The sequence below is a fragment of the Gouania willdenowi genome, chromosome 22, assembly GCF_900634775.1.
Source record: "Gouania willdenowi chromosome 22, fGouWil2.1, whole genome shotgun sequence".
Taxonomy (NCBI): domain Eukaryota; kingdom Metazoa; phylum Chordata; class Actinopteri; order Blenniiformes; family Gobiesocidae; genus Gouania; species Gouania willdenowi.
The window spans coordinates 22,564,476-22,582,269 of NC_041065.1; the positions used below are offsets into that span (position 1 = coordinate 22,564,476).

General features: G+C 36.9%; 1 protein-coding gene across 5 annotated transcripts in view; it reads left to right on the forward strand.

The window, feature by feature from the left end:
- arhgef10 (Rho guanine nucleotide exchange factor (GEF) 10) overlaps positions 1–17,794 on the forward strand; it is a 63,236-nt gene that overhangs the window by 25,697 nt on the left and 19,745 nt on the right. For all 5 annotated transcript variants that reach the window (XR_003672789.1, XM_028437623.1, XM_028437624.1 and 2 more), the window contains 10 exons: positions 12–182; positions 538–683; positions 1,105–1,283; positions 8,714–8,829; positions 9,499–9,626; positions 11,228–11,328; positions 11,438–11,559; positions 11,895–11,981; positions 12,394–12,599; positions 13,366–13,523. Coding sequence is in view for 4 of the 5 variants with exons in the window: in XM_028437623.1 (XP_028293424.1) it covers positions 12–182; positions 538–683; positions 1,105–1,283; positions 8,714–8,829; positions 9,499–9,626; positions 11,228–11,328; positions 11,438–11,559; positions 11,895–11,981; positions 12,394–12,599; positions 13,366–13,523 (1,414 nt within the window). In the remaining variant the exon portion in view is untranslated. The remainder of the gene's footprint in view (positions 1–11; positions 183–537; positions 684–1,104; positions 1,284–8,713; positions 8,830–9,498; positions 9,627–11,227; positions 11,329–11,437; positions 11,560–11,894; positions 11,982–12,393; positions 12,600–13,365; positions 13,524–17,794) is intronic.

Consider the following 17,794-nt stretch of genomic DNA (forward strand, 5'->3'; position numbering starts at 1 on the left):
TTCCTTCTCAGGACATGCTAAAGAACACCCCAGTGGGTCATGCAGACCGCCTGCCGCTGCAGATGGCTCTGACTGAACTGGAGACACTGGCTGAAAGGCTGAATGAAAAGAAAAGGGAAGCTGACCAGAGATGCGAGATTCGCCATATTGCAAAAGCAATGAATGAACGTTATCTTAATAAGGTCCGGAATATTCTTCAATTAACATTGCAGCTGATGCTGAGTTTTTGCTTTGCTTTTTTATTATTATTGTGTGCTTATTGGAGTTGAGTGTCTTGTCATTGCTCAGTCAGTTTGCAGTGGTTTGTTTGGCATCTGCTGCTGCCATCCTGCATTCCAGGGTTGCAATTACTAAGTACACTCCTGACACAAAGCCATCTTTTCAACGCTGCAATCATAACATGTGTATTATATATAGTTTTATCTAATTAAGTACCGTAGTTTATAAGGAGAAGTAAAAAGTAATCTAAGCTGAGTACTGTTGACTTTTTGATGGATTTGGTTTTCATTTGATCTTTCATTTATTTGGTCACCAAAGCTTCTGAGTAATGGCAGCCGCTATCTGCTCCGCTCAGACGACATGGTGGAGACGGTCTACAATGAGCGTGGGGAAATGATCAAAACCAAAGAGCGACGCCTTTTCTTACTCAATGATGTGCTCATGTGTGCCACGCCTAATGTTAGGTAGGTGTGACTCACTCTGCTGACTTCTTCATCTTTATTACATTGTTGGGAAATAAACTTTGTGTGTGTCTATGCTGCTTAGTAAATTGACATATTTATTTGTTTAGTTATTTCATCATTTATTTATTTTGCCCCCCCAAAAAAAAATATGATTTGAACTTGTAATAATAATAATTTTTTAGAAATGGAAATATTTAGTTACTATAAGGTCAAATTTAGTTTTGGAATAAAGTACAGTAAAACTCAAGATCTGAGGAGAAAACTTAAGCTGATTATGTGGAATGGATGGGTTCTTGGTCTTTAGATGTTCACTGTAGATTTATTTAAAACTAACATTAATGTGACCCACTGACTGTTACACATATATTGAATTTTATGCACTCTTATTCAAAAGAGTTTACCTATTTCTCAACTTTTTCAGATTTCCAGATGGGAGTGGGAGTGGGAATGCTCCTATTGACCACAAGTTTCTTCTAAAATGGAGCGTGCCTTTAAGTTTTGTGGATATGCTTGAGTTTGGATCCAGTGAAGACATGGCTGACAACAGTCGCATCGCAGCACCTCACTCAGGGGAGAAGGTGGTGATCAACGCTAAACCCAGTAAGATGAACAATTTCAATTTGAACTATTAATAATCTTGCGTGACTTAGTCATTTGTTTTTGTTTCTCTTTTCAAAAATGAAACAAACAAGAGGCAGAAAATGTAATAATAACCAGAGCTGAGAACATTGAGGAAGAATGGTTTTCAGTTAAAGGGTTTTTTGTGAGCGATTGGTTCACAGGTTTCTTTCAGTAATCCTATAGCCAAATGACATGAATGTTAGGCTATGTGGTCATAGAAAATTATTTTTGTGAAATACTGAGTAAGTTAGGCCGTCTCTTTGTGTGTTCACATGCATATAGAATGATTAGATGATAGGTGTAGTTGGGGGACTGTAGAAGTGAAAGTCATGATTGAACAACTTCCTAAAGCAAAAACTGATTATTCTAAACTTAAACGTTCTTAAACTTCAAAAGTAGAAACCTACTTCTCTCTTCTTGCAGTCAACTGCTCTAATACAGTAGCTGCTGATTCCAATGACTTCAGTATTTCCACTGCAGTTTCTTCTGTCACAAACAGCTGCTCAGCTACATTGAAGGAATTGGATCACAAAAACAAGGAAAAGGAATTATGATTTTATGGTCACAGTGCTGCACTAAACCAGGACTAGGGGTTATTGCCAGAATAGTTTGTGCAGCCTTGCTAAGCTGTTGAAGGCATTTGGTGAATATTAAGGCAAGGGAAATTTGTTTGTATAGCGCATTTCATACACAAGGCAATTCAATGAGCTTTACATAATCAAAAAGTGCAACAGAAAACCTTCAACAGCTTAAAAATCATGAAGAAAATTAAAATCAGTAGTAAAAACTTTCAAAATCATCAGTAAAAACATTTAAATCATCAACAAACACATTACATCAACAACATGACCAACAATCTCCCTCTCAATCATACGCAGTAGAGAAAAAAAGTGCCTTTAACTTTGATTTAAAAATGTTCACATGTGATGCTGACTTCAGCTCTGATGGCAGTTTGTTCCACTTCTTTGCAGCATAACAACTAAACACAGCATCACCATGTTTACTGTGAGCTCTGGGCTCCACTATCTGACCTGTGTCCATAGATCTGAGAGACCTGCTGGGTTCATACCTGACTAACATCTCACTGATGTATTCTGGACCAAACCCATTCACAGATTTATACACCAGCAGCAGAACTTTAAAGTCTATTCTGAGGCTGACTGGGAGCCAGTGTAATGTGTTCTGATCTCTTTGTTCTGGTTAAGATGCAAGCTGCAGCGTTCTGAACCAGCTGTAGATGTTTGATGCTCTTTTTGGGTATTCCTGTCAGAAGACCATTACAATAGTCCAGTCTGCTGGAGATAAAAGCATGGACCAGTTTCTCCTGATCTTTCTGAGTCATTAAACCTTTCACTCTGGAGATGTTCTTAAGGTGGTAGAAGGCTGTTTTTGTGATAGATTTGATCTGACTGCTGAATGTAAGATCTGAGTCGATCACAACACACTGACTTGTTTTTTAGCTTTTAAAGCAGGAAAGTCTCATTGAGATTAATAATCTCTTTTCCAAGAGATTCCTGGAAGCAATTAGGTCTAGGGGACTTGCTAAAGGTCCCACAGTTACAAGCCCACTTCTATAACCACTATGTTACCAAAAACGATCACCTCCATCTTGTCATGATTTAGTTGAAGGAAGTTTTCCCTCATCCAGCAGTTTACTTTTTCTAAGCAGTCACACAACACCTCACTGGGGCCATAGTCAATCTGGGTTAAGCAATATATATATATATATATATATATATATATATATATATATATATATATATATATATATATATATATATATATATATATATATATATATATATATATATATATATATATATATATATATATATATATATATATATATATATATATATATATATATATATATAGGGCGCACGGTGGATTAGTGGTTAGCACGTCCGCCTCACAGCAAGAAGGTCCTGGGTTCAATCCCTGGGGTGGACACTTGGGTCCTTTCTGTGTGGAGTTTGCATGTTCTCCCCGTGCTGCGTGGGTTTCCTCCGGGTACTCCGGCTTCCTCCCACAATCCAAAAACATGACTGTAAGGTTGATTGGAGTCTCTAAATTGCCCATAGGTTGAATGAGAGAGTGAATGGTTGTCTGTGTCTGTGTTGCCCTGTGATGGACTGGCGCCCTGTCCAGGGTGTACCCCCGCCAAGCGCCCTATGAGAGCCGGAGATTGGCACCGGCAGACCCCCGCGACCCTGTTAAACGGGAATAAGCGGGTAAGAAAATGGATGGATGGATGGATATATATATATATATATTCTAAAATACATCTGTAAGTATTTAAACAGTAGTAAATGGCATAAGCCAGTTCTGCTGCAGTCTGTAAACTACAATTGTGCATTGCTGAGTTTTTAATGCCAAGTGTCACAGGGCCACGTTCCTCTGTTGGTTTGTGTAATAAAGCACTAAATCAGCTATGTTTGGTTGGTTTTTGTGACTAAGTTTTTCTCTCGTTTTCATCATCTCATGTCAGGTCAGCTTTCTCACTTTCTTTCAAAAAATAAGCTGTTTTCTCACTTTCTTTCTTTTACACACACACACACACACACAAAAAAGTCCAGCTGTTGGTAGAGGAAACAGATGGCACCACCAGTAGCATCTGTTTTGACCTGAGGGGTTTCCTTTCCTCAGACTGTAGCTGACAGTCTCACCGCTATAACTTTCTGTAATGATATAATGATGCAAAAGAGAAAAAAAGTTACAGAATTTAGTTACAGAAGTTAATGGTGAGATAATGACTAGTGGTCAGAGAAGTAGAGTGAGGGTCAGGGTTTGCATAAAACCATTTAATGTCGGTCCATGAGCAAGACTAAAAGCCAGTATATAACAGGGTTGGGGTCAATTATAATTGTAATTGCGTAATTGATAATCAATTCAAATTATGGCGAAATTGTGTAATCGCTATTTGTCATTTCAAAAATATATCCCCCTTGTAATCGTAATTTAATTAGAATTGAGTTCAAATAATTGACTTTGTAATTGTAATTACCAGGGAAATTAACTAAAAAATGTCAATTACAATTTAATTAAATGCAAAACAGTTTCAGTTTATTTGTTTGTTTCAGTCTAACAAAATATATTGAAATATAAATCACAATTAAACAAATATATAACAAGACTGAAGCAAAAATCCTCATATGCCCAACATAAATAACATTCGAGTTACCTTTTCCAATAATACACATAAAAGAAATACAAGCATTCAACAAATACATTTGAGTTGCCCTTTTTCAAATAATTCAAAAAATATAAATGTGTGTGTATATATATATATATACACACATTTACTTTCTTTTATATACAACATTTAATCACAAACATTTCTACTGCTTCACATAAGTCTCTAAAATATATTGTGACATTTTATTTTTGAAATTATATAGTATGTTACTCATTTTTATTTCTTTATCAACAGTACTCCACAAATGAACCCCTAGAACAGACAGAGAAACAACTTCGTTTAACTTGTAATCTTACACACACGTCTATAAGAATGATTAAAATATGTTTCGTATTAAGTTTTCCCACTTATACACATGAAAAAAACCCATACAATCATCACAACGCTATATGAATAAAAGTTAGTAAAATAGTAATCGAACTTTAGTAATTAAGAATGTCATTGTAATTGACTTCCAGGGGAAAAAATTATAATTTATTTGTAATTGGGGAAAAAAATGCAGGTTATCTTAATCATACATGATTTGTAATTGAACATGGATAATTGAAAACGTAAATGTGATTGAAGAATATAATTGACCCCAACTCTGATATATGATATACGGTTTGATTTACCCTTTAAAGGATCAATAAAGTAAACAATTATAATTGATATTATTATAACAAGGCTGTTGTGTAAAAAAAATAATCATAATAATAATTTTATTTAACAGCAAATATCAAGGCGTGCATTGTTGGGAATGTATTGCATTCTGAAATCAGGCCCCAGCAGCCATGCCAAAGCAGCTTCGTGAGCAGCCTGCATTAAGGCAGTGAAAATCCTGTCCAGCTAATGATACCATCCCACATTTTCCCCCCACATTGCTCTTCCATTCTCTCATCAGTCCAATAAACTGTTCATTTGGAAATACATTTCCACTTATTTCCGCAGCCATGTCATTAGTCTATATATTGTTTGATTTTTGGATGGTGTTTAATTGCTGGGAGGACTGGTTCTGCCTCTGAAGATGCTTCTGGGACTGTTGTGTTAGAAAGCTCTTTGCATTTGGCATCCTCACAAAGAACCATTCAAGGCAGTTAGAGCTCAGCTTGAAGTTAGTTACACAATTTATGGCCATAGCAAATTCCATATCTTTTTTTTTAAAAAATTTTTTTAAGAACTTGTAAAAAAACTGGTACATGGAAACAAGTTAAATCTGTTAGCTTTTAACACCTGGAGAATTTAGCATTCATTATAAATAAAATGTGTAAATAGAATGTGTCAAGAAAAAAAGAAGCGCAAATGCTCAATAAAACCCAGAGCAGCTTTGAGTTTAACAGTTTTATGGTTATAACATTTTCAATTTTTTAAAACTAAGGGACCTACCTAACAGAAAAAAGCTCAAACTACCAACATTTTGCATCTTTTTACGCCTTGACGTCATCTTTGAAGGTCATAAGGAGTAGAAAGCACAGATATTCCTTTAAAATGTAAGGAGTAAAAGTAAAAAGTCGGCAAAAAAAATAACTACTCAAGTACAGTAATAAACTATTTGTACTTTGTTACTTGTCTTCTTTGGTTGTGGTTGACTGCTTTAGATGCTTTTGCTGTCACTAACTTTCAGATGAAAGTGTTATGGTATTATAATGCATCACAGGTACTTGACAAAAACTATTCTTTCACACACTGCAAACAATCTTTTCCCACCTAATCCCAGCATAATTAAGAGAAAGAACGAGCTGTACTCACTTCTCTACAAAGATTTTTCTAAAGTGTTGATGTGTCTGGTGGTTGTAGACAAACTGAAGGGCAAACTGTCCGGGGTTTCCTCAAGAGACCACCTACAAATTACAGCAAGACTTCCCCTGAATGTCACTCAGTGAGGCCCTTAGAAGAGGTCTGACTGGGTTGTCATGGTGATGGAGGACCAATTAGACTTTTTGACTATTGTAGAAAAAGCCTGGTGGGAAAGAAAGGAGTAGCAGCTGCCAAATGGAAGACATTTTGATACACGATATTGGGACAGAGTTTGAGTCCTTAAGTTTAAGTTTGGAGCCAGGGCTTAGTTTTTAAAAAATATGTGAGTTCTGTGTGCACTGAGTTCTTGCTACTATATCTATAAAATACACATAAAGTCAGAGTAAAAAGTATTGCAATGTGCAAAAACAAACAGCGTTGGGTGTTTGACTTGTAAAAGCCAACAAGGGGAATGAAAACCTGCTAAGTTTGCAGAGCTGTCAGCATTCCTTCCCACTGTGAAACCAACAGATTGTTCTTTATTGATCTTTGTCTGTGTCATTCCAGTCTGAGCTCATTCTCTCTTCACACTGGCCTTTCATTCAGTCTGCTTTACCTATTTTCAACCTAGAAACTACTGACAGCTGAGAATTCTTATCTTCTTCATCTTAGTTTAGTTTCTTTTCTAAATGTTTTTCTTTCTTTTTTTTTTTTTTTTAAACACTAACTGAATAAATGACCGAATGTTACTTTAGGGTCATTCCATTTCATTTCACAAATGGCCCATGCACATCGGTCTCAAAAAATTCAGAAATTTTAACCAATTGTTTCGTGATTATTCAATTGTAGCACACTGTAAATTTTAAGTTTGATCGGATTAATACTTTTTGAGATGTGGCCAATTTAGTAAGGGCGGTATGTGTTAATTTTCCTCACCCTTATTTATTTTCCATTTTCAGCTTCCAATATCTCAGAAACTACATTAATTAGGAAACTGAAATTTGGTACAGTAATGCAGCTCCACCTACTTTCTCAGAATATACAAAAATATCTGCTATACGTGCTATCTAGTAGACATGCCAGCCCCTCAAATTTGAAAAAAAAATTTTTTTAACAATGTTTGGGCCTTCAATAAACCACTTTGCCTATGCCTTGTAGTGTAAAATCCGGTGCACCGATTTCTGGCCGATTTTTTTTTTTTTTTTTTTGTTTTTTGTTTTTAGTTTTTATTTAAGAAAAGCCTGACCAGCCAATTCTGATTTTGGCCAATTCTGATTTTTTTTTTTTTTTTTTTTGAGCATACACCTTGAATATTCCAATCTTATTTTATTGTAAAACATTGAACTATACCTGTGAAATGATACAAACGTGTTGTTTTAACTGCACATAAGATAGTTACTTCAAATATAAATTAAAAGTTTAGAACATTGCTGTCCAAAATACTAAAATATATCCATTCCTTTAGTCTTTCATTCTTCACATTTTTAAAAACTAAATAAACGTGTCCAACAGGTTCCACTGCAGACCTGTTTTCAGCTTTTTGCCAAAAAAGAAGTTCACCGCAGTATTTCGTTTTACAAATAAAGAAAATCACATGGTTTGGGGTAGGTGATAAAATAATGATCTACAGGACAAACTAACACAACATCTTTAACCACCAATAAAGTATCTTGAGTTTTAGGTTTCTTTGTAGAGCGAAAATAAAAAATGTTCAAATGCAGCAGCTTTGTGGATATTTAAATGTAAAAAGGATAAAAGCTTCTAAACGTCAGATTATTCTACTAAAACAATTAAGTGCATCATGTGTAACATTTTCAAAAGTCAACGTGTAATGACAGAATTAACATGACACAGGTTAGTTGTTCTCTCACTTATCACAATCACTTGTACATTAGTGGCAGCTTTTTATTCATGTCCAAAACAATGAACTTCATCATTAGCTTAGCTTGAGCTTTAGCTTGATTTATAGCTTCAAATGCTGCATACTCAGTGGTGGGGGCGTGTCTTATGGTGAATGAGATAGCATTATGTTTGCAGCTCCACCAGGACTTATTTCTGCACTCCAGGAATAACAAATTGTGAACCTTTGCTCTCTTTTTTTGTGTGTTACTGCCGACACGCTACGCTAACCGTGCCTCCATGACTTGCTACTCCGTCACTCCTGTGTAGCAGAGGCATGCGCACGCAGGCACATGCAAACACATGAGCTGGTGGGCAGGTCTGTCAGTCTCCTCACAGCAGAAGGGGGCAGTGGCTGACTTTATGACTGACTTTAAGACCTTTGCAGAGGTAAAAAAGATCGGCGGAAAAGATCGGTTCCATATGCAAGAATCGGCCGATCCCCCAAAATAAGGGAAATCGGCACCGATCAATCGGTGCATCCTTAGTTCAAATCACTGATTAGTCAGATATATGCATTAGTTTTTGGGTGACGGTCTCTTCATTCGTTGCATGAATTGGAAACCAAGCAAAAAAATTATGTTTATTGTCGTTGCAGACAAACTGTACATGGGCCCAGGTCAACTTTACCAAGATCTGCAGAACCTCATCCATGACCTGAGCCTCGTCAACCAGATCTCCAGCATGATCAGCAGCCTCAAAGGAAACTATCAGGTACTCCACAACTACACTACCTTAATTAAAGCCTCTTTAAATTCAGCTTATTCTTTACATGTAGTAAAAGGTTTGATACAAAAATCTACAAATTCAGTTTGGGATTGTTGATTTAGCACTTAGTGCTGTATGTTATTTCTTGGATTACTTTTTCAGTCTAATTTTGCTGTGTATGGTTAAAAATTGGAAAGATAAATATTTCCCAGTGTAATATAAGACTATTCAAAACAAATTTACTGGGTTGCCCGCCCTTGTTAATAAAGACAGAGTTGGTATGTAGGCATATAAGGTTTAAAATGTGGAATGTACCAGCGTTGGTAGTTTGTCTTGGGAGGAAGACGTACTTGTCTTTTAACGTCTTGATTTGGACCATTAGAGCTTGTCATTTCATGTGGCCTCAGAGGCACACTAGGCTCAATTTCCAGGGCGCAGCAGGAATGTGTGAGGCTATGTTTGTGCTGTGCTGGTGGTTCTGTCAGAAACAGGGCGGGATGCAGAATAGCAGAGAGAAGCTCTTACAGACATGCACCTGATGGAGAGATGGAGAATTATTTGGGAATCAGTGGGAAAAGCTAAATAGGATGAGAATATTTCTAAACGCCAACTAAAATGTTTCATCCTGAAAATGTCTGTTTTTCCCTCTTTGTTTTTCCCCACTTTTGTGTACAGAATGTGAATCCCACGGTGGCACAGGATTGGGTATCTGGACTTCAGAGGCTGATACTGAAGAAGGAGGAGGAGATCAGGGCAGCTGATCGATGTAGAATCCAACTCCAACTGCCTGGCAAACAAGACAAGTCTGTGTTTGTTTCTGTGTTAAACACATGCTATTGCACTTGGTCTAATATCCACAATAAGTCATATATGTCCTGGGTTTGTGTTGATCCCTTTTTACCCCACTTTTCACCCTGCCCACCTCTGTTTTTTTTAGCTCTGAGAGTAGGTTTTAAAGCACACTTGGATTATTGGATGAACCAGTTCATTTAATCTGAGCCATGACTCATTGAGTGGCAAGTATTCATTAGTGTTTACAAGTAGTGTATAATTCAGAAGAGCACTAATATTCTTGTCACTTGTTCCCACACTGTTATTGTGTGCACATGGTCCCCAAAGGGTGAGCCCTTAATGACTTTTCCACGTTTTCCATGACCATGACAACATTTTCATCATCGTGTCCATCAAGCTTTTAACTGGTGAGATTATCCAGGGATATGTTTGGAAACGCAGCTGTGCCTCTCATTTCTTGCCTGATCCCTCAGTTGCAAAATGTAACTCCACTCACATTCAGACACACATTTATGCATTAGCCCGTCGTGAAACTTTGACTTCCAGTTTCACTGTTAGATCTATTGAATAAGGAGCTCAGTTTCCCTAAATAATTACTGCTCAACTCTAACCCAGGACATGTCGTTGGGTGTCAGGGTGGAAAAGATTAAAATATTATTGTTTAGGGCAGTGGTTCTTTAACGTTTTTGGCTCAAGTACCCCCTTTCTCTTATTTCTGAATTCAATCCACTTTGTCTGACTACAACATTTTACTCAAAATACTGTGAAAAAAACATCTAAAAAATGTAATGATGGAATGAACGAGTGTTAACACACATTTTAAAGAATCTTATTTTATAAATTAGTGGAATGAAACAGTATTCAGTGCTTCCTGAATAGATTTATTTCTATAGTTTTGATCATTTCTGGTCATCTGCCACCTGGCATGGAACGAAGCTGGCCCTTGTATTTTCAATTTATGTTCTAATAAAAAAATCATTTCAATCAGTGTTATGATGATTTTTTTTTTTACTAAAAATAAACAAAATTTTAAAGCTTTCAATTGTTAATCATCCACTGTCATTCCCTCAAGTGTCTCCTGTAGTGCCATTGCGTACCATCATTTAAGAAACACTGGTTTAGAGAACAACTTCAGTTTCATTTATACTATGAAAGTTGACCATTCATTACTTAATTGTGTTTTTTTTTTTTTTTGGTTTTGTTTTTTGCCTGAGCCTCTGGAAAGCTTTAACTGTATCAACAATGTGTCCCATCAAATAACTCTGCAATATGTCACTAAGAAGATGATTTGTATGATTTTTTTATTTTGACAAAGACGATACATCAAGAGTCAGGTTTTTTCAACGTACAGACCCAAACACTTCAATTAAAATTTATACCAATATGCATATACACACACACACAAACAGTTTTATTTAAATTCCCCAGGATGCAACACAAATCGAAAATGTATCCTAATGCAATGTTTTCCCTCAATTACTCCTATGATGTCTGTGTGGTAAGGGAAACATGCAGGATGAGCGGTGACTATTAGTTACTCTAGGTTGTGAAGTTGTTGGCCAATGAAAATGTGTACCTTTAAAATAACTGCCTAGTTCATGATGTTTTGCAGGACGGGGAAACCCAGCCACTTCAGTGCAGTGTTTAACACACTCTCTCCAGCCATCAAGCAGTCATGGATCAGTAACCTGCAGATGGCTAAGCTAGCTTTAGGTACAATACACTTCCTGGCTGTCATTTCATTGTGAACACACATCCATGTTGAGATGAGTGTGTCATGCTGACATTATTGAATTGTGTCTGTCTGTGTGTGCTTCATTAGAGGAGGACAACCTGCAGGGCTGGTTCTTTGCAGAGGACGATGGAAATCAAATTAAAAAGCAAAAACACCCGCTGTTGCTTCGACAAATGCCCGTTGTTATGTCGAAACTACAGGAGTTCAAGGTGAGGCCACTCCCTTTCCTAATTACAGGGGACTACACAGCTGGTCACATGCTGTCACTGAAGAATAAAAAAGAGAAATATACTAACGCAAATAAGGCTTCTATCACAAACCAGTGGTTGGTATAGTGTAATGAAACGAGCTATTAAGTGTTATGTGTAATTTAGAGTTACTATATGTTTCATATTCACTATTAGGCATTAGTTTGATGGGCTTTCAGTTTTCTGATTGCTCATTTCTGTGTGTTACAGAGAACTTTAACCATTTTCTTGGTGACTTAATGTGTGCGCTTGTTGTGTAGCTGTTTTTCATTCATTTGTGTCGTCTTCTGTGGTAGGTGGAGTGTGCGGTACACAATCCAGAGCCTCACATAAACACAGAGAGCACAGCAGACACACCCGTCGTTGGTCATGGATGTGTTTGGGTGAGAGAGAGAGAAAGAAATAACATATCAGTCTGGACTTAATGGTGTCCAATTTGAAAATAATATTCAGAATAATTCTTGGATTTGGGTTTCATATGATCAAAATATTTCCCTTTGAGGAAGATTACACATGTAAAATATCTTATCGTGAGGGAAAACTTTTGGTCTGTTGAAGAGTAAACCATCAGTCGCACTCCTTCCTTTTGTTTTCACAAGTAGTAATAGTTATATATTTAAACTGTGTTTAAACTATTGCTGAATGGAGGGAAGGGAAAATGATTTAAAATTGAAATTTACATTTTGCATTCATATAATTATACTATTAACAGTTGAAAGTGCATTTTATTTTTAGTTCTTAAAATTAAAAATATTCAACACTTTTTCTAATTGTCTTTTTTTTTTTCTTCTTCAGGTTGCAAGTTGCACTAATCAGATGGGTCAGATTGCCATTGTAGCCATGCAGAACTCAAGCCCTAAAGTGACTGAGTGCTTCAACGTGGAGTCCCGTATTCTCTGCATGGTGTACGTCCCACCTGAGCCGCCCCAGGAGAACAAACACGGGCCCCAAGCAAAAACCAGTGAGACTCCCAGTGTCTGTCTGGGTATGGAGGAGGGCAGGTACACAATTCAAACCCTAATAAGTACAGCAAAATCATTATGACATGTTTTTTTTTACTATTTATTTTGTCTGTTTGTAGCTACAGTAAGTGTCATTTGTTCCTGTAGCTTCTACAATCTCATTCATTTTTACAATTATCTTCACATTCTAAAACAAAACTATTTTTGTATTTTTTGTTGTTTAGATGGACACAGTGACTAAAAGATTGTAGATCCAAAATATTTCCTGAATTGAATATATTTCTGTACCTTTGAGGTGTTTTTATTTGCAAAGAAGACACTAGAAGGCTAAAAAAAAGTCTATTGAAGCTGCAAGATGTCGAACTAAGAGCACCGCTAACTTGAGTGCTCTTGTGACAGCTAAATGGAAATCTTTCATCTGTATAACAAAATAAAAATTGCCAAAATCCCACAAAGACTGTGTTCAAGCCTTTAACTGAATACGATTAACCTTAACACAGTATTCTTTGAAAAATATATCCAATTTCAAAGTTTTAAAACCACCCAAAAGGAAGGAAAGCAACCAATCTGGCAACATTGGACATTGACTTTCTTGACTTTGGTTGGGTTATAGATGTGATTGTATTCTGTATATGCTGTATGTTTGTGAAGTCATTCGATGTAGTTTAACTTTAACGTTTCTAGTTTAACTTGAGTATGAATGAGTTTCAGCGCTTCACAAGATTTAAATATTGTTTTTTAATCGTTTCAGATCAGTGTTTGTGTTTAAAATGTATTTTTTATTTCTGATTTCTGTCTCCTTTAGCATCATTGTGTATAAAAGCAGCCAGCGGTCCAAGAAAGTACGTCTGCAACATTTCTTCACTCCAGACAAGTCGACGGTCACCAGCCTGGTTTATAGAGAGAAATATCTTTATGCCGGCCTGGTCAGCGGCAGCGTGGCCATCTTCTCCAGATCAGACGGTGTGTTCTTCATTATGTTAATCTGTTGCCTTCATTCTAACAATAAACTAGTAAATGTATTGATAAAAACACTGTTGGTAAACTAGTTTATTAGATTAAGAAATTATAAACTGCCACATGATACCCGTCAGGTTCACACAGCTCTTAACAGGTTTTTACTTCGTCTTTGAACGACTTTTAAATGTGTGAAGTGTGTGTGTTTTCACAGCCTGGTGTAAGTTTGAGTACTAACCTGCAAAAATCACATCTACTTGTTTTGAGCTAGTGTTCTCAATGTTTTTAAATTTCAATTATCTTTTATTTTATTTTGTATAGCCTCAAATACAGCACAGTTATTTCAAGGCACTTTTATGAAATTTAAAGACTTGTGAGCACAGATACAGCAGTGGCCCCCTACAATAATGATCTGTATTACATTTTAATAAAATGGGCCAATTACTCTGTATAAGAATATCTACAGTAGTTATTGTGCATTTAACACTAATCTATTGCACTGCCATTCATGAAACCACTTGTCAACTGATGCTAATCACCACTTTGTGTCAACTGCATGATTATTAGACATGCAAGCCATGAGATTGACATTTTTATTTTGAATGTAAACATGGAAATCAAGGTTAGTGCTCTTGCCACTTTATTTTGCATATAAGCATGCAATGCCTTTCATAAAACAAGTTCTGATGAACTACGGCCAAGCCCAATAAAGTGAAACGACTTGGATGTCCATGTCAAATTACAGCCTCATTCAACGAGAATTAACTGAGGAGTAGTCATTTGAAAAATGGGGACCCCTGGCGCCCCGGTAGCACATACGGAGTAAGGGGCCCCATTCATATATTGGTATGTGTCAATGATTTGGTACCACCAATTGTCGCAATATTTGATTCACAAATAAATGAGTAATGGAAATTGCCTAAAAAAGGGGGCCCCTAATCAAATTATGTAAGGCATAATCGTAATCGACGTTGAATTATCTTTGAAACGTTATATCACGCGACTATGTTCCCATACATTTGGAAATTATCGGAACTGGGTGGTGGGTCCCCTGGCCCCCTACCCCATTTCAAAAAATGGGCTCCAAGCGTCTTTTGATATTCATTCATAAAGTATTCATACCAAACTGCATTCTGTTCTAACGAGAACTAACAAAGGAGTAGTCATTTGGCCCCCCTAGCGTCCCAGTGACACGTACGGGATAATGGGCCCCATTTATATATATGTATGTGCCAATGATTCGGTTCCACCAACTGTTTGTATTTGACTCGCAAATAAGTGAGAAATTGACTTTTTTTTCTTCTTCTTCTTGGGGCCCCCCTCGGGCACCGAGCGTCAAATTTAGCCAGATTCGTTCACGAGTAACAGAGAAGTAGCGATTTTATCTAGCGTACACAACAACAAGAACAAAAAGAAGAACAAAGTGAGTGACTTAATAGTTCCATCATCAAACGTTAATTACACCTAATACAAATTCCTCTGTATTGCTTGCATTAATGGACAATCATACATTTTTATTGACTATTGAGTTTATAATGTCACAACCAACCATGCTGCAGTATTGTGTGTTAATGCCATTAACTTCAGTTTTTGCTGTTCTTCTACTTTAGATTTTTATGTTTAGTTATCTGACCTTGTTCAGTCGCCTGAGGACAGATTCTGAGGATACATTCTTCCCACTGCCTGCCACAGTTTGCCTGCAGGATATGTACATGGGCTATATGTAATTGTTCAGGAATGTTGAGACAAATGATTGCCTGACATTTTTTGTGCACTTTTTTTTGGTCTTCCATGAATGAGGCAGTACTGACTTTAAGTATCACTAAAGTCTCTGATAGTTCCTGTTCATCACTTGGTGGCTCAAACACCATAAGATACTTTTGGCCCTTGGACTTGGACATGTGTGATTTGACTCATCAACTGCTCTGTCACTGACTCTCCAAGATGATGAGTCACTGTCACTGGCACTGATGGCTTAGCTGTGTTGTAATGCTGCTGCTACTGTTGTAGATCAGATTTTCACAGAATAAAGGCCATATTTCTAAATGTCGACAAAGTATAATTGCGCTCTGGTGTTTCCACCACGTGTTTCCATTGAAGGCTGTTTTGGGCAGGAGTCTCGTAACTCCTGTGAAATCTCATCCCACGAGACTTCGCTGCAGGAAGACGGACGCTCAGAACCTCCTTATAACACACTTTATAGTATAATGCTAAGAAGTGTCCCGATCTCTTCTTCTGTCTACACGTACTGCGTCATGTTTACTTGGAAAGAAGTGGTCATGTGACCAGGTACCTCACGTCCTGTAACGTGTAGTTACGGAAAAAGTATTTCAATAGCGCTTTTGCGACACATTTTAATATCAAAACATCTGAAATTCCTCCTCATGAAAGTGTAAAAACTTTTTGGTCATATTTGAGTCTTTTTTTTTTTTTAAATTTAGGTGTTTCCATTACCAGTTTTTATTGCACTGTTAAGATTTGGTGCATTTCTAAGGGTAATGGAAACGCAGCTACAGTCACTGGCTCTTCCTGTATCCTGTCAGCATTCAGAGCAGAATGTAGCTTCTCCAGCACCTCTAGGAGAAATAATCAGCTTATTGTCTTTGGTGTTTTGTTGCCAGCTGATCAAATGAGGCACAGAAAGTCACTAGTGACAAGTTATCAGAAGCAAGTGAAGGGACACTGTTGCTTTCCTGTTGAATGCCTTCAGTGCACAGGAATAAAACTGTGTGATTTCTGAGGCTGGCCTGTCAGCCTCATTCTGCCATGCTGCCTGTTATTTCCCGTTTGACTGACGATGGAGGAGATAAGGAACGAGCGATGCAATGATTCGGTAAAGGTCACACGTCACAACCAAGAAGTCAGAATGTGAACTCAAGAGCCTAAACTCTCCTAGGTCCCTACAAGCAAACATGTGGTCACAGTTTGTGGTAACCTGGTTAATGTGGGCAATTACATTTTGTATTTACAATTATATTTTCAATTACCCATGTGTAATTACAATAACGATTACAATGACCCACATTTTTTTCTGATTACAATTCAATTACAATTATTTTTTTATCCTCGGAAATTCAATTACAATTATTATTTATTCTCAGAAATCCAATTACAATTACGCTCACAATTACTAAAGTTAAATTACAATTAATCACAATTACTAAGCCTGAAATAAATAACCTAATAAAAGATACCTTCTTCTTGTGTTAGCTTCCTGTTAGCATCTCTCTTTCAGCTGTGAAATACACTAAAAATGAATATCTATCATTTAATTTATTTCCTATCTATTGGTTACCTTATCAAGTATTTTTTTGGGTGTGGGCATCTGAGCCTTTTTTTGTGTCTGTCCATCGATTACATTTTTTTTTTTTTTAAATGGAAAAATATGTGAAAACTTGATATGATGCATGTTTTAATAATTATTCACTACATGTGTGTAGAACTGTAACATGGTTCCCTAGTTTTACATTAAATTATAATTGACAATTTTTATAGAGTTTTCATGGCAACTACAATTACAAAGTAAATGATCTAAACACAGTTACAGTTTTGTTACGATTACAACAGCAACAGATTTTTGAAATTATAATTATAACCCTGATTCTGGGGCAGAAATATATGTTTAATCTGTTTTCTACAGTTTCTGTGCTCGTGCACACAGGCGTACGCTTTGTGGCAGCTTGCACTGAGCTGATATAGTGAGAGGTGGGCAGAGACTGTGCAGCAGAGGGGTCTTACATAAGCCCACGACTTGGCTCTCACGTCTGTTTTCCCTTCCAGTGCTCTTTTCTATTTCCATTCCCTTCTCTTTTGAGGGGCGCTCACCTTCACACTGTGTGATTGTTACACTCATACATGAAGGGTGTTGCTGGAATGCTAATCTAAACTAGCTGCTTTAATGTGAGATTTCCCTTATTTCCTCTGTCATTACTGTAGATCCTTCCCTGCACCACACCTCTGCCTTCAATAGCTGCCTTTGTGTCTTCCCTTAACCAGACATCATTGGTGAGGCCTCAATCACTCCCAGCTAGATAAGCTAAAGAAAGATGAGCCGTCTGACAAAAACGGTCAATTTACCATCTGAAGATCTTGCCTTAACAAGGAAAAATATATTTTTTAAATCATTCATCAGATGAAATCCCATCTGTTCATCTCAATTTCTGTCTTATTGTTTCATAGCCCCTCTCAGAACAACTAAAAATATATTGGTTTTAAAAAGAGTGTGTGGATATTTCTGATGGTAGCGCTGGGGTTGTGTGATCACAGCGCTGTAGGTG